This window comes from Neolamprologus multifasciatus, chromosome 3 (genome assembly GCF_963576455.1).
Source record: "Neolamprologus multifasciatus chromosome 3, fNeoMul1.2, whole genome shotgun sequence".
Lineage (NCBI taxonomy): Eukaryota > Metazoa > Chordata > Actinopteri > Cichliformes > Cichlidae > Neolamprologus > Neolamprologus multifasciatus.
In genome coordinates this window covers 9968417-9993099 of record NC_140441.1, presented here as the reverse complement: position 1 = coordinate 9993099, position 24683 = coordinate 9968417, and the positions used below count along the sequence as shown (strand labels likewise).

The following is a 24683-nucleotide window of genomic DNA, read 5'->3' as shown; positions in this document are numbered from 1 at the left end:
GTTCAATTCAATTCAATTCAATTTTATTTATATAGCGCCAAATCACAACAAAAGTCGCCTCAAGGCGTTTCATAGATACAGAGAAAAACCCAACAATCATATGACCCCCTATGAGCAAGCACTTTGGTGACAGTGGGAAGGAAAAACTCCCCCAATTGTTGACTGTAGCAACAGCTAAGTGACAAATTTTATGTATATACAATTATCTCTTATATACAAGAAAGGGGAGCACACATGGGTTAACTGTAATGGTTGTTTTTTCTTTTTCTTTTTTTGTCCAGGCTAAAAATAAGATATAAGATATAATAAGACAGAAAATTTGGTTATTGTTTTGCCATGTGATTGATAGCTGGAGTCAGTTATTGTAAGCAGAGGAATCTCTTACACATTAAAAAACTCAAATATGAACATTGTAACAGTGGATCAAATAACTTTGGTCCTGGCATACTAGGTGGAAAAAAACAATCAATATGAAACTGGTCATGGAGCAACAACAACAAAAAAAAATCCGAACTGAAAGATGGTAAGAATGGTTGTAACTCAAGTATTTATAGTAATTTGACTAAAATTTAGCCTCTTTACTGTTTGTGTGCTCAGACTTAATTAACTGGTTAATGTGTGGATTGTACATTTACACTACGGCGTGAATAAGCAACGTCTTGCGCTGTCACCTCATTGTTGAGTGAGTGTGTTGAAGGGGTTTTTGTCGTGGGGTCAGTTACAACGAAATCCCCCATTTCAAACACTTCAGCACAAAGGCGGTCCAGCGGGCAGTGGATAATAACTTTACACAGACGCAGGCTCATGAGCTCAAGGGGAGACAAATGTATTTATTTATTTTATTTAGAAAGAGTGGCAATACATTTTAATGAACATTTTAACAAATGTAAATATGCCAGATTATAGCCTTGGGCTAATTTCCATCTGCAGACCCTCTAGCAGGTTGGTGTTAAACACAAGTTAGTAAAAACATACGGAGACACTATTTACAGGTCATGTGACAAGGACAAAAACGGTGATCACATCATATTAGAAAAAACAATGACAAGAAGAGTGGACAACAGAGAACAATAACGGAAACACATCAATTATATTGCACAAACCCCAGTATTAAACATGCCCAGACTGTCCTGATATTGCACTGCCCCATTACACTAATAGTTCTGTCCCATTAAGGCCTCTCTGATTATCCAGTATGACACATGCTTGAAGGATGCCACCATTATGAAGCATTGAAACTATTTTTCTATTTGAGGCCTTGACTGTAGCCCCCATCTCTCACTGTTCCCCTTCACCCCCTTTTGTTGTTTGGCAGCCAAATGGAAAAGCTGGTCATATTTGGATAGTTGCTTCTTGTTTAGATGTTGTTTAGATGTTTTCTCTAGGTGTGTTATCAGGTTCGTCATGACTGTGGCACTCATGTTGCAGGTCATTGTGACTGGTGGCCTGTCATATTTGTGTGCTTTTCAATGGGCCATGACTAAAATGACTTTATTTATGCTACGTCAACACTAGCCCGGATAGATTTGAAAACGGCGTTTTGGTCTGAAAATGCTCTGCGTCCACATTAGCGTTTTCAGTCATTTTCACAGAGTTGTGCGTCCACATTGAAATGGCCGAAAATTCTTACTTTCCAGTACTGCGCATGCATGAAGCGCAAGCCGCTTTGACCTGCCTCATTTCTGTCTGACGGTTATTTACGCGGCAAAATGTTGAGTAAAAGCACTGAGTTTTTTAAATGGACTAACAATGAGGTGGAGTTGTTGCTGCGAGTACCACAAAAGTACAACGTTGCAAAATTGAGTGACATTTAAAGAATTTGAAGAAAAGCTGGAGCATGTACAAACTGATATTAATCTTTAATAGGGCTGTCAAATTTGAAAGCAAATAAAACAACTGCTGTGTAATGCCCTCTGCTATCTTAGTTTAATTGGTCACATGACTGCCTCATATGCCGAAAATGCATCATCGTTTCTGAAAGCCTCCATCTACACTGCGACGCGAAAATGTATCCGCTTTGGAGAGCGTTTTGAAAATGGTCCATTCTCCATGACCGAAAACGGCGTCTAGGTGTGGATGGAATGCCAAAACTCTGAGAAAAAGATGCATTTTCAAATGAAAATGGATCAGATTTTACTGCTGACGATGTCACCAGCAGCTAGCTATCTCAAGGTTTCATTATTTTTCTCTTTCATGAGAATTATTATGAGAAAAGATGCTAAAGTTTTGGGAATCTTCTGTCCTTGTTTTAGGTTCTTAGATTTTTGGCAAATTGCTGTCGAAATGTTAAAGTTTGAGTGCATTCTCACAGCGAGTGATTACTTCATACTACAAGAGAGGAAAAATTTAAACCTAATCTAAGTAGGCATTAGCATCTATTATCCCTCTGATCTGCCTCACCTGGAGGCAGAGTCTCACTTTGATTAGATGAGTGAGTGAGTAAAGTATTTTTTGCTTTAGGAGGAATTTTAAATTCCAAATGATTTTATTAGGCTAAGATTTAAAATGGCAGTAAATCGATGTACACTTTGTGTTAGTTAGCTAGAAAATGTATTGATGTTTTTCTTTTGCAAAAAATTGACAAAAAGTATTGCGTGTATTATGTAAGAATGCTAAAATTTGGAGTCATTTTAAGGAATTTAAAAGTGGAAATTTAGCCTAATGTTAATTCAAGTCAAATTTGAATTTTTGGAAGAATAATCTTAAGTCTCTAAATTTAGTTAAAAACGAATTGCCTCATTAATTATCATCAATACTTAATAACTTTGACTCAACATGATTGCTTACTGACCCCTTATTTTAACTTTATTGAGTTAGTTCTTTCTGATTTTTTTAATATTCAAATTTATAGATCGTTATATATCCTCAGCCTGTTTTATTAAACAGTGTGGGGGGGTGGTGGGGGGGGGGATAAGTATTTAGTCAGCCACCAATTGTGCAAGTTCTCCCACTTAAAAGACGAGAGAGACCTGTAATTTCCATCATAGTTATACCTCAACTATGACAAAATGAGGGGAAAAAAACAAACAAACAAGATTTCTGGCTCTCACAGACCTGTAACGTCTTCTGCTAGAGGCTCCTCTGTCTTCTACTCGTTACCTGTATTAATGGTACCTGTTTGAACTCATTATCAGTATAAAAGACACCTCTCTACAACCTCAAATAATCACAAAGGACACCAGAAACAAAATTGTAGACCTGCACCAGGCTGGGAAGACTGAATCTGCAATAGGTGAGCAGCTTGGTGTGAAGAAATCAATTGTGGGAGCAATTATTAGAAAACTGAAGACATAAAAGAACACTGATAATCTCTCTCGATCTGGGGCTGCATGCAAGATCTCACTCCGTGGGGTCAAAAGGATCACGAGAATGGTGAGCAAACCCTAACCCTAACCCAGAAGCACACGGGGGGACCTGGTGAATGACCTGCAGAGAGCTCGGACCAAAGGGACAAAAGCCAACCATCAGTAATACACTACACCGCCAGGGACTCAAATCCTGCAGTTCCAGACGTGTCTGGAACTGTCACTGACATGTCCACGCCTGTCTGAAGTTTGCTAGAGAGCATTTGGAAGATCCAGAAGAGGACTGAGAGAAAGTTATATGGTCAGATGAAACCAAAATAGAACTTTTTGATAAAAAACTCTATTTGTCGTGTTTGGAGGAGAAAGAATGCTCAGTGTCATCCAAAGAAAACCATACCTACTGTGAAGCATGGGGGTAGAAACATCATGCTTTGGGGCTGTTTTTCTGCAAAGGGACCAGGATGACTGATCCATGTAAAGGAAAGAATGAATGGAACCACGTGTTGTGAGATTTTGAGTGAAAACCTCTTCCCATCAGCAAGGGCATTGAAGATAAAACGTGGCTGGGTCTTTTAGCATGACGATGATCCCAAACACACCACCTGGGTAACAAAGGAGTGGTTTCATAAGAAGCATTTCAAGGTCTGCAGTGGCCTAGCCAGTCTCCAGACCTCAACCTCATAGAAAATCTCTGGAAGGAGTTGAAAGTCTGTGTTGCCCAGCGACAGCCCCAAAACATCACTGCTCTAGAGGAGATCTGCATGGAGGTATGGGCCAAAATACCAGCATCAGTGTGAAGACTTACAGAAAATGTTTGACCTCTGTCATTGCCAACAAGGGGTATATAACAAAGTATTCAGGTGAACTTTTATTCTTTACCAAATGCTTATTTTCCACCATAATTTGAAAATGTGTGTGAATGTGTGTGTGAATGGGTGGATGACTGGATGTGTAAAGCGCTTTGGGGTCCTTAGGGACTAGAAAAGTAGAATACAGGCCATTTACCATTTATTCTTTAAAAATCAGACAATGCCATTTTTCTGGATTTATTTTCTCAATTTTTCTTTCATAGTTGATGTATACCTATGTGCAAATTATAGGCCTCTCATCTTTTTAATTTGGGGAAACTTGCACTATTAATGGTTGACTAAATACTTTTTTATGCCCCACTATAGTGTTATCTTTTGATTGACAGATATCTGATATTGGTAAGGTTTTTGGAGAAGAGAAAAGTTGTTAGCATCACTAACTTCACTGTTAACGTACTGTTTTTATTTATTACCTAACAGGACTGTATGCTAAATTAGAAAGTCACCTAAAATAGGGCTCGGCTGTTTGTTTAAAAAAACAGATTTTGGCAGATTGCACAGGAACGCACATGTAGACAGACACATTTGCAAGACCATAAATTACATTAGACTGCTGTTGTAAACCACAGATGGTGAACTTTCCATCATATTTAACACTCCATCTCATTTCAGCTCTTTGTTATTGTTTGCATATGGGCTTTATTTTCAGTTAATTTTATTTTCTCATCCTGCCTGTTATGTGTTCTTTTGTGACAGAACTTTGACCTCATGTGTTCATGACTCTTCACCTCTGTCTCCTCACAGGCAGAAATAAATAATAAAATGAAGAAATAAATATAAATAAAGTAACCTGAGTATCAGCTCATAAAACATTTTGTATCCTGCGACATCTAAAGAGGCAGGAATCATAGAATGTATTAAATTTAAGCTTCTGTTTCTATCAAAAATGACTCATGGCTCAAATCTGAGTTAAAATTAAAGAAATGAATTAAAACATGCTGAAAACAAGCATTCATTATTACTTGAGTGCGTTGATAATTCACACAAATTCATCAAATAAAATTTGTCCTTTAATGTCTTTTCCCACTGCCGACAACAAGAAGGGTTTGCTTTAATGTTTTAAGTTGTTGCCACATCTCTGTGATGTGTTGACCTTCCTGCATGGTAACACAAGAGCACTCCTGTTCCCTTCATTGACAGCATTCAATGAACAATGGACATCACATTTTGGGTTGTCTAGACCAAAATACAACATTTTGCTCTACAAGGACCTGATATCCACTCATGAGGACATATACTGCCGCTGTTCTCCTCATATGTGGATAATTTTTCTCAGAAACAAAAATCATGTAATTCTAAAAAAAAAAAAAAAAAAGGTAATTCTTTGTTTTGACATTCATCAGGTCCCAATCAACCCAAATAGCAAAGAGAAATTAAAAAATGCCATGAAAGAGTTTGGGTCTTAGGAGGTTAAAGCTAAGAGACAAACTGAGCTCTCTACTGCCTGCACTAATGCAGTGATTACAGAAATAATGAGCTCTATACATTTACATTTATTCTGGTTTAACCTGTTAAATCTACAATTCAGCTTTCACTCCTCATCTGTAGATTTTGACAAACTTATTCTCCACACGGGTCTCTCAGTTTTTACTCTCTGAGCAGTTGCAGACATGGTATTTGTATGATTTAAATTCCTTTAAAAACAGGAGCAAATTCTTGATCTTGTTCTCCGTTCCCTCCACTTAGTGGAGTGGAGATGGTTCAGATAACCGTTGTGAAGGAATGTCATTAGCAGAATCTAACCACAGACAAAAAATACTCGCTCAACTTGTGATGTCCAGAAATGATGATGACACTCTCTCTGATCCAGTTTATGGTCACATTTTTAACATCCCGAGTTTATGCTCAGGCAGTTAGACGCTCTGCAGGCTTTTACACATTTGAATCATAAACTTGAAAGGGAAAAAATGATTCTGCACATATTTCTGAGACAGCTCAGATGGTATCTGTCCTCTGTAAAAACCACTTCCTCTTTTGAACTGTGCAGCAGTGAGGGAGGTGATGTTGAACTGCAAACCACACGCGGCCTTTTTGAGCTCTGTTTACAGTCACAGGCTCATTAGGAGCTGTGCAGGTTACATTTTAATTTCAGTTTCTTTGTTGCATACTGCAGTTAAAGCAGGTCAATGATCAGGTTTAGTATCAGCCTCTGCATAAAGAAATACCAAACAAATATGTTTAATTATTCAGTGCTGCAGCTGCTCTCTGAGTGTTTTTCACCTGGTGATGCCTGAAGCTGATCTCAGGTGCTGTGTTTGACTCTGGAACTGGATCAACAGGTTTTTAGTAAAACTAGACCTGCATGAACACATGAACACGCCCAGTCGCAGCACTGAACACATCAACAGGAAAGAAAACAAGCATAAATCCTTTTTAAATACAGAAATACATCACAGTACAATACAGAAACAGAACAATTGTTTTCATAGTTTGTTTTTTGAGTATGTATTAAGAACATCAAAGTTTTAATATAGCCCGTGCCCTTAATCAGAGTGTACAGAGTGACAAGTTTACTGCAGTCTGACTGAAACACTCATTAACCTGAAGCAGCTGAATCAAAGATCAGCATTGTTAACACATCAGGCTTAGTTTGCACTTTAGACTCGCAGAAGAACTGAAAACGTCTTCCTGCCTCAAGCTGAGAAACAGCGGCAGAGCTGAAGCTGAACTTCAGACAACAACATGAACCTTTTTGCTTCTAGTTGCAGTCACAAACTCATCAGGAGCTTTGGCTGAATTTAAGTTTAATCCAAAGTATTTTTGCTACTGTAGTTATTGAAAGTCAGTCCAATCACTTTATCACCAGCTTTTATTGAGTATAATCAGTTCTACAGAGAGGACTTTGTTCAATGAACAAAATGAACAATCAACTGATAAGAAGCTTTTATATCAGGTATAAAGAGATGCTTTGGACTAAAAGGGGAAAAATGATTGACTTTTAAATCTTTAGTGCTGAAGCTTCTCTCTCTGTAAGAGCTCAGATCAGGTGGTTCCCAGTGAGATTAGACCTGCATGAACATGATCGTGGCAAGTTATTCTTTTCATATTCACCACTAAATGAAAGAATCAGAGCAAAAAGAAAACAGGAAAAAACAAACAAAAAGAATATAAACTGATAGCTTTCCCTTTATTCTCGTGGATAAAAATGATCAGTGTACAGAAGTATTTCATGAGGCACATTAAATGCTAAAGCTTCACCAGGTAATCATATAACTATTATCACCAAATCAGGATTTTGTTTACAAAGCCAAAGCTGAATAAAAATGCAGGAAACAGTAAATGCTATGTTTACCTGTAGCTTATAAGGACCTGCTGTTGTTCCAAACATGACAGAGAATCATTTCATAATTGGCTCACAGTCACTGATCTACTTCTTTGGGTCGTGATCAGACAGATCCTCAATCAAACACCAGAACAGCAAATTTAGTGCACGTTTGTGACGGAGAGAGACACAATGATCATACCTACATCTGGAAACCCTGGGTTAACTTAGTAACTTGATGACAAGCTTTGTTTGAGTCCTTATTGCCAATGTTAGAGTGAGTGAAGCCATATCAACGGAAAGACTATGTCGAACTTTTTTTAATAGTACAGAGCCAAAATGATATTTCCATATACTGAGTATCAACACTGAGAACTGCTCTCCTGGTGGAGCCCAGTCTGAGAAGAATGTTTTTTTTTCTCTCCTGCTGTTCCCAATGTTGTGTATTTTCACAACGTTTCTCTAATGCTACCTATTCTGACCTGTCTCCCCCAATTTGATGTTTGTGTAATGTATGTTTGGTTGGAATGTGTCCATTTTTGCTGCAGGCAACTGCAAGTGACAAATAAAATTTATCATCATCATCATCATCATAAAACATGATAATATTCAGCTTTTTGCACATAAAAAGATTAACCTGTATTTTATACTTTTTACCCTGCTCTGTGATATATTATTTCCGCCTCATTTAAACCTTCAGACAGAAACCGGTTCCACCTCTGCCCTAAACTCCTCCCATGTTCAGAAAACACTCAGTCACTACTGAAACTGTTGTAGTTTTTCTGGCAGGATAGCAGCTCATAACAGCGTCAGTGCTTCCTTTATATATATCTTTAGTAAAAAAAAAAAAAAAAGAAAAGAAAAAGAAAAAGAAGAAGAAGAAGAAGTTATAATTGGAATACACCGAAGACTAATGGAGAGGTATGTCAACTCGTTTTTTAAATTTTATTGTTAACCGGTTAGACCACTGTGCTACTTTCTAGCTGTTGTGCCCGACAGAATATGAGCACGCAGCGGGCAGCGAACATGTAGACCTTAAAGTAGTGATGTTTTACTTTTATTTCTTTACATTACTGTTCAGTTTGTGGGTTACAACAGAAAATGACCCAGGATTATTTAAATAAATCGAGAACATTTTACCTGATAATTATTTGTATCATCCTGTAACTTTACTGTATAAAAGCTATAACCTCCAAAATTCCAGCAGTAATAATTCAAGAACACAAGAAGTGTGTGTGAACTAAAAATGAAGAACGAGGCATATTGATTTGGACAGCCCAGTGTGCGCTCACGACGCAGGGGAAACCTACCTGGGTGCAACACCTGCAAACTTGCAGCAAAAGTGGCGTCTGGTGCAGCTGGTCTCGATAAAAAAATGAACCGTAGAAGAACACATGGTGGCGCTGTTTCCCGCTGAAGTGTGTAGCTGGGAGGTGGCAGAATGCAGTAGGCGGTGCTAATTACAGGACAAAAAGGAGAAAGTTTAGAGCTCAGTCATCACTCATCGTGGTTTCAGGTGTCGCCGACTGAGTTTTTAGGTTTTGTTGAGCCTGTTAGTGCAGCGAGATCATGGCCAGGCTGAACCTGCTCCATCATGCACTTTTCTGGACTCTGATGTGTCTCTTTTTTTTAGGTTCTTCCTCTGAAGGTAAGCAGGTGTTACTGTTATAATACAGGTGAGCAGCTGGGGCGACTGCTGCGTGAGGACTTTCCGCCGCATGTGAGCACTTTGACAGGCGAGGTGCCCACGGCAGCACTTGCTTTTTGAGAGTAAAAGCGATACGCACTTTTACGTGAACAAGTCGTCATAATTCTTACGTCATAATACTTTTTAGAAAAAAAGTCGCTAAGGGGGTCTGAAAACTCGCTAAATATAGCAACAGAGTCGCTAAGTTGGCAACACTGGCCGTAACTCTGTGATAACAAACACCAGAGTTCTAGTTCAGCATCCAGTGTGAGCTGTTCTTCCTCTGGTTGATCAGAAATCAGTGGTCTCTGTTTGTAGCTCATCATGATGATCAGTGCTGCAGAAATAACCAATTGCACTTTAAATCTTTGACCTCTCCATGTTCCATTTTATTTCCTCTCTTTCAGAGATAAACAGCACCGCTGGACAGGACGTCACTCTGACATGTCGAGCTCCAAACAACAACAACATCATAGTTGTAGAGTGGAGAAGAGCTGACCTGGAGTCAGAATATATCCTTTTGTATCGGGATGGTCACATTGTTCCAGATTACCAGCATCCATCTTTTAAGAACCGGGTGGATCTGCAGGACAGACAGATGAAGGATGGAGACGTGTCTTTGATTCTGAAGAATGTGACGATTAATGACGCTGGAACATACGAGTGTCGCATCTTCACGAGAGGAGCAAACCGCAAGAAGAGAGCTCATCTGAAGACTGACCCCATCAGCATCATCTACCTGAGTGTTGTTGATCCTCCAGGTGAGTGAGTAGAGTTGAGTGTGTGATGCGTAAAGTTTAAAGGCAGTTTGGATAGTCTATGGATACAGCATAATAGCAAAGTTTCTTAACTTTAGCTCCCTTTAGATCCTTTTACAGAGTCAGTAACAAATCCCAGAGTGGCAGTTAAATTGATCTCACTGTGCTGCAGAAGTGAACAGTTGTACTATGACCTTTAACCTCTCTGCTCTGTGTTGTTTCCTCTTTCAGAGAAAAAAATCATCACAGCTGAGTTTGGACAGAACGTCACTCTGACATGTCGAGCTCCAAACAACAACATCATAATTGTAGAGTGGAGCAGAGCAGACTTGGAGCCAGAATATGTCCTTTTGTACCGGGACGGTCACTTTCTTCCAGATGACCAGCATCCATCTTTTAAGGACCGGGTGGATCTGCAGGACAGACAGATGAAGGATGCAGACGTGTCTTTGATTCTGAAGGATGTGACGAGTAATGACACTGGAACATACGAGTGTCGTGTCTTCATGGGAGAAATACGCTCATGGAAGTCCAGCATTATCAACCTGAGTGTTGTTGATCCTCCAGGTGAGTAGAGTTGAGTGTGTGTGTGATCAGAGGTGAAGCTGCTTCCTGGTTGTTGATGTTTGTTTCTAAAGATGTTGTTGATGAGACTTTGTAGAAAGCAGCTGGTCTGAGTGATGTGATCAGAGTGCAGTAGATAATGTCTGACAGCAGTTTGAAGAGGAAATGGATTCTGTTCTGTTCTTCACTCATCACCTACCTGACAGCTGACACCTCACACCTGTTTCTCACCTGCAGGTCAGCTGGGAGGACACACAGAGGATGGAGGGAAGGAGGATGGAGGGAAGAAGGATGGCGTTAATAGACATTATGGGCTGATAGCTGGTCTAATTTTTGTTGTTGCTGTTGTTGGTTTTTTGATCTACAGAGCACATCAACAACAGAATCAAGATTCATTTCAGCCTCCAGGTTAAAAGCAGCCTTGTTGTTACTACTGAAGTGGCTCTCATACTTGACATCAGTCTCAGCCATCTCAGCCTTGAATTTTGATGATAAGTTCAGAGCTAGCTGGGAGCTTTGTCGTCTGTTTTGTTTTTAGGTGATGAGGCAGAAAATTTCAAATCAGTTTCCTATTTCAGTCCTAAAATCAGTGAATTATGACCCTGTGATCAAATGAATATGTTATTTCTGACAGATTCTATTATTGTCTAATCTAAGAGGTTAAACTGAAGTCCACAAGTGATTAATGTGATTGTGGACAATCAACTCTGACAGAACTTGAAACATTGTGTATTTATTATATTTATATATAATATATAAATGTAACTATTTATATAGTATTTATTTAGTTACAAAAGCACACGTTTCTTCTCAGCTATTGTCAAGTGTTTAGTCTTACTTTACTTTGTACTGTACTTTACTCTTTACTCTGAAGTGCCCTGAGCTCTCGTGGTCCTCAGTATAGAGAAGCAGGTATAAGGGCTTCCTGGGTCCCACAGACAAAAAAGAATAAACAAATTAAATTGCTGCACATTTTTTCTGACACACGCACCGGAGCATTAGCTTCAAATGGGCCGTTACTAGTTTTTGCATTTGAGATTTCGGTTTGTTTTTGTAAGTCTATTTTCAATGAAGAGGTTTTTTTTCCCCCAGCAATAAAGCTGTGCTTTTAGTTCATCCTTCTCTCTGTGAGTCTTGCATTTGGGTCCTTTCTTCTGCCTGCCTCACAGCACATCAGGCCATGAGCTGACCCATGCTGTGGTTTTTACACTGTAAAAGAAAAAGTTACTTAACTGATTCTTGTGTTTTGTAATCAGATGAAGTGTTTTGTAAGTATCTGATGGTACCCTGTAACTTAAGCTGACAGATTTATGCAGTATTGGCTCTAAAATGACTTATTGTATGGAATCAAGGATCTATGCTTTTGTTAATGTTCAGAATTCTTACACAACATGTGTTTGATTCTATAAACGGATGAAGTGAGATGTTTTGAATGTTTGATCAGACTTTGAATGAATTTTTAGCATTAAAATATATTTACTCTATACTTGATTGTCTGTCTTCATTTGCAATCATGCTGAACGAGTTTGAAAGAAAAACACACAAATGGAAACAGGCAGACATCTCTTCATATCTGATCAAGAAAAGCGTTTAAATCAGTTGTTTGTGGAGTTTTGAACAACAAATAAAGAGTCAAAATATAACTTTATTTTTCTGTGGGATCTAATTAGATTGTCTCTTGCACACAGTCAATGTGATACAAACTGTGAACCGCATTTTAAACAGACTCTGTTAATGAGGTGATTCATATCTGCTGTAAGACCTTATTTCACTCCAGTGTATGGTTTTGAACATAATCTGATTACAAGACAGCTTAATCACAGATCAGTGAAAGAAAATAAAAACATCGGATCATGTTAACATAAACAGTCCACACTCATAAAGATTTGAGACTTTGACTCTGCTTAAAATAGAAAAAGAAGAAGATAATGATGATAATGATCAACATCTAAATGAAGGTTATACATTTATATACAGTGGAGGAGAAAGGCAGTTGAAGCTAATCAGACCATAACAGTTTATTTTAGAAACCGATGAACATGTGACTCCGGCACCTGAATGCATTCCAGTCAAGTTCAGATGTGTTTACTGTGTGTGTGTGTGTGTGTGTGTTTCTTTCATTTCCCCCCATTCCTGTCCTTCCTGAAACTCATCCTAACAAACAACATTCTTTCTTATCAAACACAAGGTAGGAGCAGTGCAACAGTCATAAATGTCAGAGGATTAGGATCCAGGATCCAAAATTAAATGGCAGTTCTGTTCACACAAGCAGCCTCATGGTGATTAAATCTGACCTCTGACCTACAGAGGATCCTAACGCTCCAGCTGTTTCTCTTGTATTGAACTCATTTGTTAAAACTGATTTGCTTTCTGCATATTAAACTGAGAAAAGCTGTAGTGAAGCTTCTGATGGTCCATCTCAGACTTACACAGTGATTTTTATGATATTAAAAAGTTTTCAAATGACTTAAATCACAAGAAAAATGATAGTTTTCCACTGTAGATGCTCTTTCTGTTTTTTGGTTTTTTTTTAAACAAAATGTACTCTGATTTCTTAGTCTCTAAAGCAGGAGATGTTTTCTCCTTGTAATTCATAATAACTTGTTTGAATAACCACTGAAATCCCCCTGGATCCTCCCACTTTCAGCTAAAAGTAATTTGTTGGATTGTTTGTTTCCAGTTTAACCTGGCACAGACTCTTGATGAGTGAGTGAGTCATGGTTAAAACACGCTGCACTTAACTACACGAAACACACCTATTTTTCCTGAGTGTGTTATGTCAGATACAGGGTGTGTGCAAAGAGGTTCAATCTATTTAAAGCTACTTGCAGTTGCAGTGACAGGTGTGTGAATGACACTTTAACAGCACCTGTGATCTCTTAATATTAAAAAGAAAATATATATTATATCAGACAGTTTAAACATTCACTGATTTGTAGTAAGAAAATTAGCCCCTTTAGTTTTGTCTGTTGCCTCTTAACAGCACGAAGATGTCACGGCTGGCGGGGTGTGCCTTGTGGTGTAGGAGGGAAAGGACCCAAAATGCCGGCAGTTGACTGGTGATGAGAGTGATGTTTATTTACAGAAGTGGCGTGACGGAACAGGCAGTGAGGAATGACAAATGACAGAAAAAACCTAGACTGGGAAAACTAAATGACAAACCTAAGCATGAGACGGAGAATGCAGAGAGACGTAGTTACACCAGAAACACAGACGATCCAACAACGAACAGAAGCCAACACACACTATAAATGCACACTAGGTAATGAGGAGATGACATGCAGGGGTGGACACAGCTGACACTAATGGACATAATGAGGAGCACACCTACAAAGTAAAACCGGAAACACACAGACTGTTTTGCAACAAAAAACGCAGGGACCTGAACGGAGCACCCGACAATCAACCCAAAGAATTAATACAGAATCAGAATAAACACCAAACACAAGATGAAACCAAAATGAAACACAAAACGCTGGGTCAATGACCCAGGATCATGACAGAAGAAACTTCTTTTCTTCACGAAATACTATAAATAATTGCAATAAAAGTCCATTTTATTTCCATAAATATGTGAAAGAGAAAACATGTTCAGTGTTACGCTGACCAAGAGTTTGTCCGTCCTTTGATAGTCTGAGTGCAGAGCTTTCCAAGTTAAATCAACTTTAACACAATACAATAATGTGACAATATAAAGACAGAAAAAGCAGAAGGATAGAAATAAAGCCCGGAGTGGGGTAATCGTACTATTTTCTAAATACAAGGAGAAAAAAAAACTATACAGAGAGTTTTTAGTTCTGTACCTCTTATTGCACTAGTATTGCACATTTTTCACAGTGTTGCACATTTGTTACACAGATTTGATACACAAGTCTTTTGTGAGTGTATTGCCCATCAGTGAACCGATCATATATTCAAGTGAAGTTAAGTAGTGCTGCGTTATTTTAAGTGTTCTATGTTTTTTGTTTGCCATCAGTCTGACTGTGGAGTATTCGAAGTGTGAATGTGTCAGTATTTGTGTTTTGATGCTGTCCGCTCTGTTGTGTCTCAGATTGTATGTGCAATTTTCTTGTCTGAACAGAGAGTGAGCTGGATGGTGTGAGTCCCTGATCATTTTCTCTGCTCTTTTTTGGGAGCGTTGTGTGTACAGAAGGTCCATGGAGGCAAGTTTTGTTCCTGTGATCCTCTCTGCAGACTTTATGACTCTTTGAGGAGCCTTCCTCTCAGTCTGTGTAGTGTTCCCATACCAGACAGTGATGTCTGCGGTGAGGATGCTCTCTATCAGTCCTCTGTAGGCCTGGGTGAGAGGGCGGTGGTTCATGCCAGCTTTCCTAGGCAGCAGAATGAAATAAAGCCTCTGCTGTTTCTTTTTTTTCACTGTTACTGTTGTGTTGAAAGTCCAGCTCAGGTCTGATGCAACCTGCAGTCCCAGGAATCCGTGGGTGTTTGCCCTCTCCACCTCTGTCACTTTGACGATAAGAGGTTGCAGGGGAGGGGTTTCTTCCTAAAGTCCAGTATTAGTTGGTCTTGTCCGTGTTGAGGATGAGGTTGTTTTCCACACCATAGACACCATGGCGTCCTCCCATTCTCCCCACCTGTATTCTCTGTCAAAAAGTCCAGGATCCAGTTGCAGGTGGGAGTTGGGATGTTGAGGTCCTTCAGTTTCTCGATCAGCTTGCCCGGGCGGATGGTGTTGAAAGCAGAGCTGTAGTCCAGGTCATCCATACCAATGCCATCTTTAAATCTTGGGTAAGGTAGGGATGCACCGATACCGATACCGGTATCGGGTATCGGCCTCGATACCACATTTTCTAAAGTACTCGTACTCGTTAAAAGTCCCCCCATACCGAGGGCCGATACCACGGTCTGAGACCTGTCTATGTTTGAGCGGCATGTAAGGGGTTAATCACAGGTGCCGAGTGCCCGCCCCCAGTGCCCGCCCCCAGGCCCCGGCTGCAGCTCAGAGCAGTGTTGCCAACTTAGCGACTTTGTCGCTATATTTAGCGAGTTTTCAGACCCCCTTAGCGACTTTTTTTCTAAAAAGCGACTAGCGACAAATCTGGCGACTTTTTCTGGTATTATTGGAGACTTATTTATGACGACTTTTTGACATGAACACGCATATCGCTCTTACTCTCAACAAGCAGCGGTGCTGCCGTGGGCGCCTCACCCGTGCCAAAGCGCTCACGGGCGGAGGATAGTCCTCCCCCAGCTGCTATCAGGGCAGGAGACGTTCACACCTGTGCGTCCAAACTGCAAATGAATCGCGCATGAGCGAAGCCGCTGCTCCAGCACTGACTGTAATGCAGTCAATTCTTCTTTTACTGTTATGCTGTTTTGTGGATCACAAGGTTTAAAACTACTTATAAACACACACTCTCACACACAAATTAACTCCACCAGAGTGCCAATTTCGGGTCACTTTTGCCGGTCCACGCCCGGATAAAGGAGCAGGGTTGGAATTGTGACATTAAAAAACAATAATTGCTAAAATAAATTTAATTTGTAGTTCTAAATAAATTCTAAATGCATTTAGGACGTTTTTTACTCACTTTGTGTCTTCCACGATGTTATTTCTCTCTCCAACAACGTAGGTTACAATTACATTAGCATGACAAATTATGCAAATTAGGTGATGACGTCATTTGGCGACTTCTAGCGACTTTTAGGACAGCCAATAGCGATTTTCCTTACTGAGGAGTTGGCAACACTGGCTCAGAGCTGAGAGAAGGGCAGGCGAGACAAGTCAGCCGTGTGTAACTATTTCAAAGTGAACGAAGACGCGAAAACAAAGGCGGACTGCAAATTGTGCTCAGCGAAATTGTCCAGAGGAGGCTCTAAAGGTAGCGCATTTAACACAAGTAATTTAATTAAGCACCAAAATCCCAACACAACTAGGAGTACAAAGAGTTTACCCACGCTTATTTACCCATGCTTATTAGCACAGAGGAGCATAGCTGATGCTATAGCAGTGGGACGGAAAATAGTTGGGCATTTTAAACACTCCGCCTTAGCCTACTCCCGCCTCGAGGACATTCAGGGACAGCTCAACCAGCCAATAAAGAGACTGCAGCAGGACGTACAGATGCGCTGGAACAGCACGTATTACATGCTCCAGTCCCTCATTGAGTAAAAGCGAGTGCTGGGCGTGTCAGAGCATGAACTCCCTGACTATCTCACCGCTCACCAATGGGCTCTTATGGAGACGACTGTTGCCATCCTCGCCCCCTTTGAGGAACTAACTAAAAAAGTGAGCAGCTACGACGCACTAGCCTCTGATGTCATCCCAGCTGTGACTGTGCTAGTGAGACGTCTAAACAGAGAAACAGACGAGTAAATACCTCTCAGCCCCATGTAGCAGTGTGGAAAGTGAAAGGCTTTTTAGCTCAGTGTCACACATTATAGATGAAAACAGAAACAGTCTGACTGCTGAGAATGCAGAAAAGCTACTTTTCTTAAAAAAACCCTGCCACTCACTTTTTCTCTCCATTAAGTGAGTCATCTTAGACTTGATGTTACTACCTACCTCAGTTGCACTGACTGCCACAGTTCTATGTTGGTGGATGTTGTTAGTTTATTCAAATATTGTGCACTAAATAGCAAAGGTGTTTATTAATGCCCCTTGTGTTGTCCAACTCGGCAGTTTACAATAAACTGAAAACAATACTTGAGTTGCACTGTCACTGTTTAAATTTTTTTTCATAATTATTTATTCTGTAATATGTTGCATACAAAATGCTTTTCATTTTAAATAAATGTTCTTAATTCCAAACTAGTCCCTTGTTTGTTTGTTTTTTGTTAAATTATAGGACTAAAGCTGTTACCTGTAAATTTAAATCATGTTTTTATTAAGTACTCGGTATCGGTATCAGCGAGTACTGAAATGCAAGTACTCATTTCCAAAAAAGTGGTATCGGTGCATCCCTAGGGTAAGGTGTATTTATATTTTTACTGCTGCACTGCAAACACTAACTACTGATAATTAATTCATCAAACTTTGTTTTCCACATTTTAAACAAATAAGTGTAACACAGCGTTTCTGTCGCTGCCACAGTCTAACTCACTCTGAGTTCGGAGCGGATAGAAAACAACAAATATCAATAAAAACACAACCTCAGACTGAGAGCAGCAATAACATCCCTCAGTTGCTGGAAACTTCACACAGAAGCTTGAGAAGCTCGTATGTGTCTGTGTACAGTAAGTTTAGATTAAAGGAAATGAAATATGTGAGACTTTAGATGCTGTTTTATCTAAATCCGTCTCCATCAGTAGGTAATTTTCCTCATTCAGTCTGATGATGATGATGATGATGATCTCTGTTTCAATTCAGTCAAAATTGGGGCCAGCTTATGTGGCCATAACAAATGCTCTCTAACATGAGTCATGTGTTTCTGAAAGAGGAAAAACCTCTACTGAAAAAAAATTATGAAAGAAATTAATTAGTGTTTATCGAGGTGACATTTTTCTGTGGGAAATTTTAAATAACCAGTAAAAATGTCTCAGAGTAGCGTAGTTTTATATTAAAGTGATCTCCTGCAGCCACATTGATGTTGTATAAACAGTCAGTGCTGCAGGCATTTATTTTATTTTAATTCATTTTAATTTTTTGCAGCACCAAATGTGACCCCTGGGACCTGTCATATGATGTGATTTTAGTCACGTCATATGTCATTTGGAAGTAAACCATTCATACATATTTAAGAATCAATCTGGAATAAATCCTTAAAGAAGGGAAAGTCTAAGATTAGACACTGGTTCAGGAGGAAAAGTGAGACTTGCATTTTGCAGCAGCCTGTATGAAAGCTCGCTTGCATCTGTTAGGATGCCTGGGTCGTTGACCCAGGGGTTTTGAGTTTATTATATTATTTATAATTTCTAGTCTTTGGGTTTTCGTTGGAGTCATGTCTTATGGTTTGTCTCTGTGTAATCCTTAGTTGCTGTCTCCCCTGTCTGCTATATCCCCGTGTCCAGTCAGTGTCTGTGTCTGCCCTGGTCCCACATCTCTGTTCCCTCTGTTGTAGTGCCTGCATGTGAGTCTGTGTCTTTTGTTCAGTCTGTGTTATGTGTTTCCTGTTTTACTTTGAAGGTCTCTGTCTTATCTCAGTGTGTTCAGTTTACGCTTCCTTGTCTCGTCAGTTCTGATTTGCCCCAGCTGTGTATTTAAGCCCTGTGTTTCAGTTTGTCATTGTTGCGATCTACCGTTTATCTAGCTGTGTTTTTTCAGTCCTCCGGTGTAAGTTTATTTTGATATTTACAGTTATGTTATATTTGAGTTTAACATTAAAGCGGTTTTGAGTTTAAGTTTTGCCTCCGAGTGTCTGCACCTTGGGTCCTATTCCTGTCTGCACACAGCCGTTCCCTAACAGCATCGCTTGTTGTTGCTTTTTTGTGTACTTCAGTTTTCAAAGCACCTCCTTGTGTTTTCATCAGTCACTGATTACACTCTCCTTGGTGTATGCCTGATATTTCTTTCAGGGTTTGACCTTAAAAACACGAATTTAGCTTTGTTATCAGAGAGGTAGGAAGAGGTTTGAGCTCTACATGTTTATTACTATAGGTACAAAGATGAATATCATCTGTTAAATCCAAACAATTATCTGTCTGTAGATGTGATTGAGTCATTTTTGTTCTTGCATTCACATTTGCATAAAAACTTGCATACTAGCTTGCATAAACATTTGCTTACAAACTTGCATTTGCAAAACTTGCATACTAACTTGCATAAGAACTTGCATACAAACTTGCATTTGCAAAACTTGCATACTAACGTGCATACTAACGTGCATACACATTTGCCTTGCAAAACTTGCATACGGCAGCCTCGCTTCTGTCAGTCTGCCCCAGGGCAGCTGTGGCTACAACTGTAACTTGCCTCCACCAGTGAAATGTAACGTAACTTGATTATTTTGTCGGGCTGCATTTACCGTTTGGATAAGAACAAAAGGGTTGGCTCATAACAGGTGGCTCGAAAACAGCACAGTACAAAAGAAGTAGCATAAAAGTATGCAGCCTCCAGGCTAGGGGTCAGGAGCTTCCTTACTGGTGGAGCCTCCTGGTTACATTATTGTAGCACAGAAGTTAAATAGATAAGCTAGCCAGTGTACAGTATATGATTGTTTTATCACTTCACAATTGACACGATCAACAGTTGTTGATGTTGCAGACAGTTCAACGCGGTGTATAGACTGAGACTTTTATAAGTAAAGTAGAAACATGTGACTAATCTCAAAATGTCCATTCCATTCGCAGAGAAATGACTTGAAACTGAACTTCCTGTTCTCAATATAAGTAAGTTCAGGATTCAAATGACTCCATCAGAACTGTTGCCACTGATTTTCACTTTAGTTTGTGTGTAATGTGGCAAAACTATTTTGTTCTCCTTGTTTTCCTTCCCTATCTTGACAGCCAGTAAATGGGCCAGATGAAGCTCTCGGGTCTGTGTCAGGCCTTTGCTGAATTTATTCCTATTCTTCTTACCTGACACTTCTTTTGCCCTCTACTTATCCAGTTTCCTTAAATTTTAGGGGTACACAGTACAGCTGAGATGTTATAAGAGCTGTTAGTTTTCAGAACAGTTGGTTCATCAGAAGGAAGACGGTGGGGGAAATTCTTCTTTTGTGGTTTTACTGTGATTATAAGAGAAAGAGCAACCAGAACAAGTGAAAAACCAGAATCTACAGTGCAAGAAAACATTACTGTGTTATTTGTTCAGACAACAATTACATTCTCCCAATCTTCCCAGTCCAGGAACCATTGCCTTCCTTCTCCCCTGTCACCTCCTTCAGCTTCTTCAACACAAATGCATTCCCATGACAGCTGGGAGATGTAATCTCTCCAGGGAGTCCTGAGTCTTGTTTAAGGCTGAGAGGCTGAGAGTCTTGTTTAACCCTTTAAGACCTACCATAGAACGAAAGTCCGCCAGAGCTTATATTATATTTTTACATGCTGTGGAGCCATTTTTGGGAGCATTTCAAGTTGCTATACATCAATACAACCATTATAGCCCAAATTTTAATAATATGTATAATAAGTGCATAATATGTTAAGTGCATAGTAATTACATAAATTGCAAAAAAGTGCAATAAACTACAAAAAAATTGAAAATCATTTTTGTTTTTTTAACATATATTTCTAGTTAGAGAAATTTAAGAGGCTTATCCCTCAAAACTGTAAATACAAAAAAGTTGCACAAAATAGTTTCCCACCACAGGAAATTTATTTTGAGTGTCTTCATAGTTTTATTTTTGAAATACACCAATTTCTATACACTGCAGGAAAAATGAAAATAAATATTATGATGCAAATTTGCAAAAAAGCAGCATATGCATCAAAATAAACTATTTCCAGCAGTGCAATATGAGTCCTAAGCATCCCAGAAACGACACAGAAAGTCATAAAGTCAAACATAACTTTTAAAAACACCAGTGTAGGCTCATAAGGCCTTGATGGTAAAAAACTACATTTCCGCGAAAATGACGTCACTTCCGGTTTCAGGCAGGTAATGCAAAAGTTCGCGCTGACGTCTATTCCAACGTAGGAAGTGTTTCTGGAATATTATGTTTTTGTTGCTGCAAGTGCTTTTTATGCAGTTTTTGCAAAGCTATATGTGGAAGGAAACTGTGACCGAGGACAAGCTGATGGCATAAGATAAGTACAATAAGTACAACTCCTCCGGTTTCATATGCAAAAAAAATTATTGCGCTAGCTTAGGTTGTTGCAGAGCTACCGGGATTTAAAAATAGTTATGCAAAACAGAGCGTGCCCGCTCTGACCGGTTTTAAAGGGTTAAGGCTGAGAGTCTTGGTAAGGCTGAGAGGCTGAGTGCAAAAAGTAAATACTGAGGGTGCAACATCCCCTCCTTCATAACCAGAGCCAAGCGAGCCCTCATGTCCAAAGTCACAAGTGCAAAGTCAAGCCAGCTACACACATATATTTTGTTACAGTTTTCTTCCCAATAACACAGTGCTGGTCCTGACATCTTAGCAATTATAATACTTTATCCTCCTTACATCGCACTTTGTATATTATAAAAATATCATAAAAGATTCTTTAAGAGGTGACACCAAATTTCCGATTAATTTTCTTCTCACAGTACTGCACGTGTATCATCAGAAGCAGTGACACTGTTGTTCTGATCAAGAATATTTCATTTATTACAGTAAGTAACTTCTTTTTTTATAGAGCAGGAATCAACTCCACAGCTGCCAGATGTTTACAGACTGTCGTCAAAAGAAGCTACACAGGGGTAAACATGGCCCTGTCACAGTTTTCAGAGACATGTTTCTCCTATTATATTAAAAATAACTGCTTCTTTTTTTTCTTATATTTGACATATTTGACATGTTTCTATGCTATGCTGTGTACAAAATGAGGGTGAAGCAAAAATGATCCACTTTACATTAAACAAGAAAAACATGAACGATGAGTCATCTGTCTTTGTTAGGGCGTGCTGTTTTCCCCAGTTTGTTTGGTGGTAAAAGTGTGTATATACATGTGAGCGTGCACCTGCAGATAGCAAACAATGCCACATGCTGAACCTTTGCCGCACAGATGTCAAACTGACTGCAAATATGTAGTCAGTCTCCAAACAGTGTTGCTAATGACCTACTACTTGTATTTACAGTGGGGCAAAAAAGTATTTAGTCAGCCACCGATTGTGCAAGTTCCCCCACTTAAAATGATGACAGAGGTCAGTAATTTGCACCAGAGGTACACTTCAACTGTGAGAGACAGAATGTGAAAAGAAAATCCATGAATTCACATGGTAGGATTTGTAAAGAATTTATTCGTAAATCAGGGTGGAAAATAAGTACTTGGTCACCTCAAACAAGGAAAATCCCTGGCTCTCACAGACCTGTAACGTCTTCCGTAAGAAGCTTTTCTGTCCCCCACTCGTTACCTGTATGAATGGCACCTGTTTGACCTCATCATCTGTATAAAAGACACCTGTCCACAGCCTCAACCAGTCAGACTCCAAACTCCGCCATGGCCAAGACCAAAGAGCTTTCGAAGGACACCAGGAAAAGAATTGTAGACCTGCACCAGACTGGGAAGAGTGAATCTACAATAGGCAAGCAGCTTGGTGTGAAAAAATCAACTGTGGGAGATCTTCTCAAGAGCAGTGATGTTTTGGGGCTGTCGCCGAGCAACACGGACTTTCAACTCCCGCCACAGATTTTCTATGGGGTTGAGGTCTGGAGACTGGCTAGGCCACTCCAGGACTTTCAAATGCTTCTTACGGAGCCACTCCTTTGTTGCCCGGGCGGTGTGTTTTGGATCATTGTCATGTTGGAAGACCCAGCCTCGTTTCATCTTCAAAGTTCTCACTGATGGAAGGAGGTTTTGGCTCAAAATCTCACGATACTTGGCCCCATTCATTCTGTCCTTAACACGGATCAGTCGTCCTGTCCCCTTGGCAGAAAAACAGCCCCATAGCATGATGTTTCCACCCCCATGCTTCACAGTAGGTATGGTGTTCTTGGGATGCAACTCAGTATTCTTCTTCCTCCAAACACGACGAGTTGAGTTTATACCAAAAAGTTCTACTTTGGTTTCATCTGACCACATGACATTCTCCCAATCCTCTGCTGTATCATCCATGTGCTCTCTGGCAAACTTCAGACGGGCCTGGACATGCACTGGCTTCAGCAGCGGAACACGTCTGGCACTGCGGGATTTGATTCCCTGCCGTTGTAGTGTGTTACTGATGGTGACCTTTGCTACTTTGGTCCCAGCTCTCTGCAGGTCATTCACCAGGTCCCCCCGTGTGGTTCTGGGATCTTTGCTCACCGTTCTCATGATCATTTTGACCCCACGGGATGAGATCTTGCGTGGAGCCCCAGATCGAGGGAGATTATCAGTGGTCTTGTATGTCTTCCATTTTCTGATGATTGCTCCCACAGTTGATTTTTTCACACCAAGCTGCTTGCCTATTGTAGATTCACTCTTCCCAGTCTGGTGCGGGTCTACAATTCTTTTCCTGGTGTTCTTCGAAAGCTCTTTGGTCTTGGCCATGGCGGAGTTTGGAGTCTGACTGGTTGAGGCTGTGGACAGGTGTCTTTTATACAGATGATGAGGTCAAACAGGTGGCATTCATACAGGTAACGAGTGGGGGACAGAAAAGCTTCTTACAGAAGACGTTACAGGTCTGTGAGAGCCAGGGATTTTCCTTGTTTGAGGTGACCAAATACTTATTTTCCACCCTGATTTACGAATAAATTCTTTACAAATCCTACCATGTGAATTCATGGATTTTTTTTTTCACATTCTGTCTCTCACAGTTGAAGTGTACCTCTGGTGCAAATTACTGACCTCTGTCATCATTTTAAGTGGGGGAACTTGCACAATCGGTGGCTGACTAAATACTTTTTTGCCCCACTGTAGGTGTGTTGTAGCAGGGACACATAAAAACGTTTTAGGCCCTCGAGGACTGGAGGTTGACACAGTCAACACAGCCCAACCCTAAAGTTCATTCCTTTGAATCAACAGACATTTTCTTGACAACATGATCAGCTGCCATACTTAAAGTGCAAAAGTCAGCTAAATAGTAATCACTGTTTAGGCAAATTACAGTGTGCTAGAGCTTTATGAGGATGCACTTATTTTGACAATAAGGAAGGACAACTAAACTACAAACTAAGCAAACACACAGATTGCAAGTTGTTTTTTTTGAGTAGAAGAAACCACTTCCTCAAAAACAATAACACATGAACTTCAAACTGTAAACCATATCTTTTGTGTGGCTGATTCATTTTTCTGCCTAGCTAACTGTAAATCTGTTCCGCCGCACCTTTCCACTCAGTGACTCACGCGCAGATACATACAATTCCTCACATATCTAGAGAACTATAGTCGTTTAGGTAGGCCATTTGCACAAATCTTATCCACACACATGCTTGCGTACACACACAGGCTACACAAATGCACATACAATTACAGTGGCAAGTTTCTGGATGATGAAAACTTGTTGGCATATTGTGCACTGCAAACAGCACGTATCGTACACATATCGTGCAGAAGGTGTATTGTTGCCTTATTATCTAGTGCTAAGTTAATAAAGTAATAATAAAGTAATTAAAATAATAGAAAAAGTAATGAATATGAAATAATGTATTTATTATGATGTAATGTATTTAGTTTTTGATGATTCAGTTAGTTTAAGTATCCACTCTGTGCAGACACAAAGCTTAAACTGTAGAGATATAATAATGTTGCTGCTTAAAAATCAGCATTTTGTCA

At 39.7% G+C, this 24683-nt stretch overlaps 2 protein-coding genes across 3 annotated transcripts in view; both read left to right on the top strand.

Annotated features, from left to right (window-relative positions):
- Positions 1–10676, top strand: part of LOC146521506 (V-set domain containing T-cell activation inhibitor 1-like) — a 216209-nt gene extending 205533 nt beyond the window's left edge. Inside the window, exon 3 of the mRNA XM_085155206.1 lies at positions 10449–10676. Within this exon, the coding sequence (XP_085011332.1) occupies positions 10449–10456 (8 nt within the window). The 3' untranslated portion in view covers positions 10457–10676. The remainder of the gene's footprint in view (positions 1–10448) is intronic.
- LOC146521505 (butyrophilin subfamily 2 member A1-like) lies at positions 8226–15368 on the top strand. Of its 2 annotated transcripts, XM_085155163.1 has the most exons (4): positions 8226–8357; positions 9531–9884; positions 10113–10448; positions 10683–15368. In XM_085155163.1, exons 2-4 carry the CDS (start codon positions 9722–9724, stop codon positions 10856–10858), a joined length of 675 nt encoding a protein of 224 aa, XP_085011289.1. In that variant the 5' UTR covers positions 8226–8357; positions 9531–9721; the 3' UTR covers positions 10859–15368. The 2 variants fall into 2 exon arrangements, with proteins under 2 accessions (XP_085011289.1, XP_085011287.1); XM_085155161.1 differs by having other exon boundaries at positions 8236–9884; positions 10683–15366.
- Positions 15369–24683: the final 9315 nt, after the last annotated feature.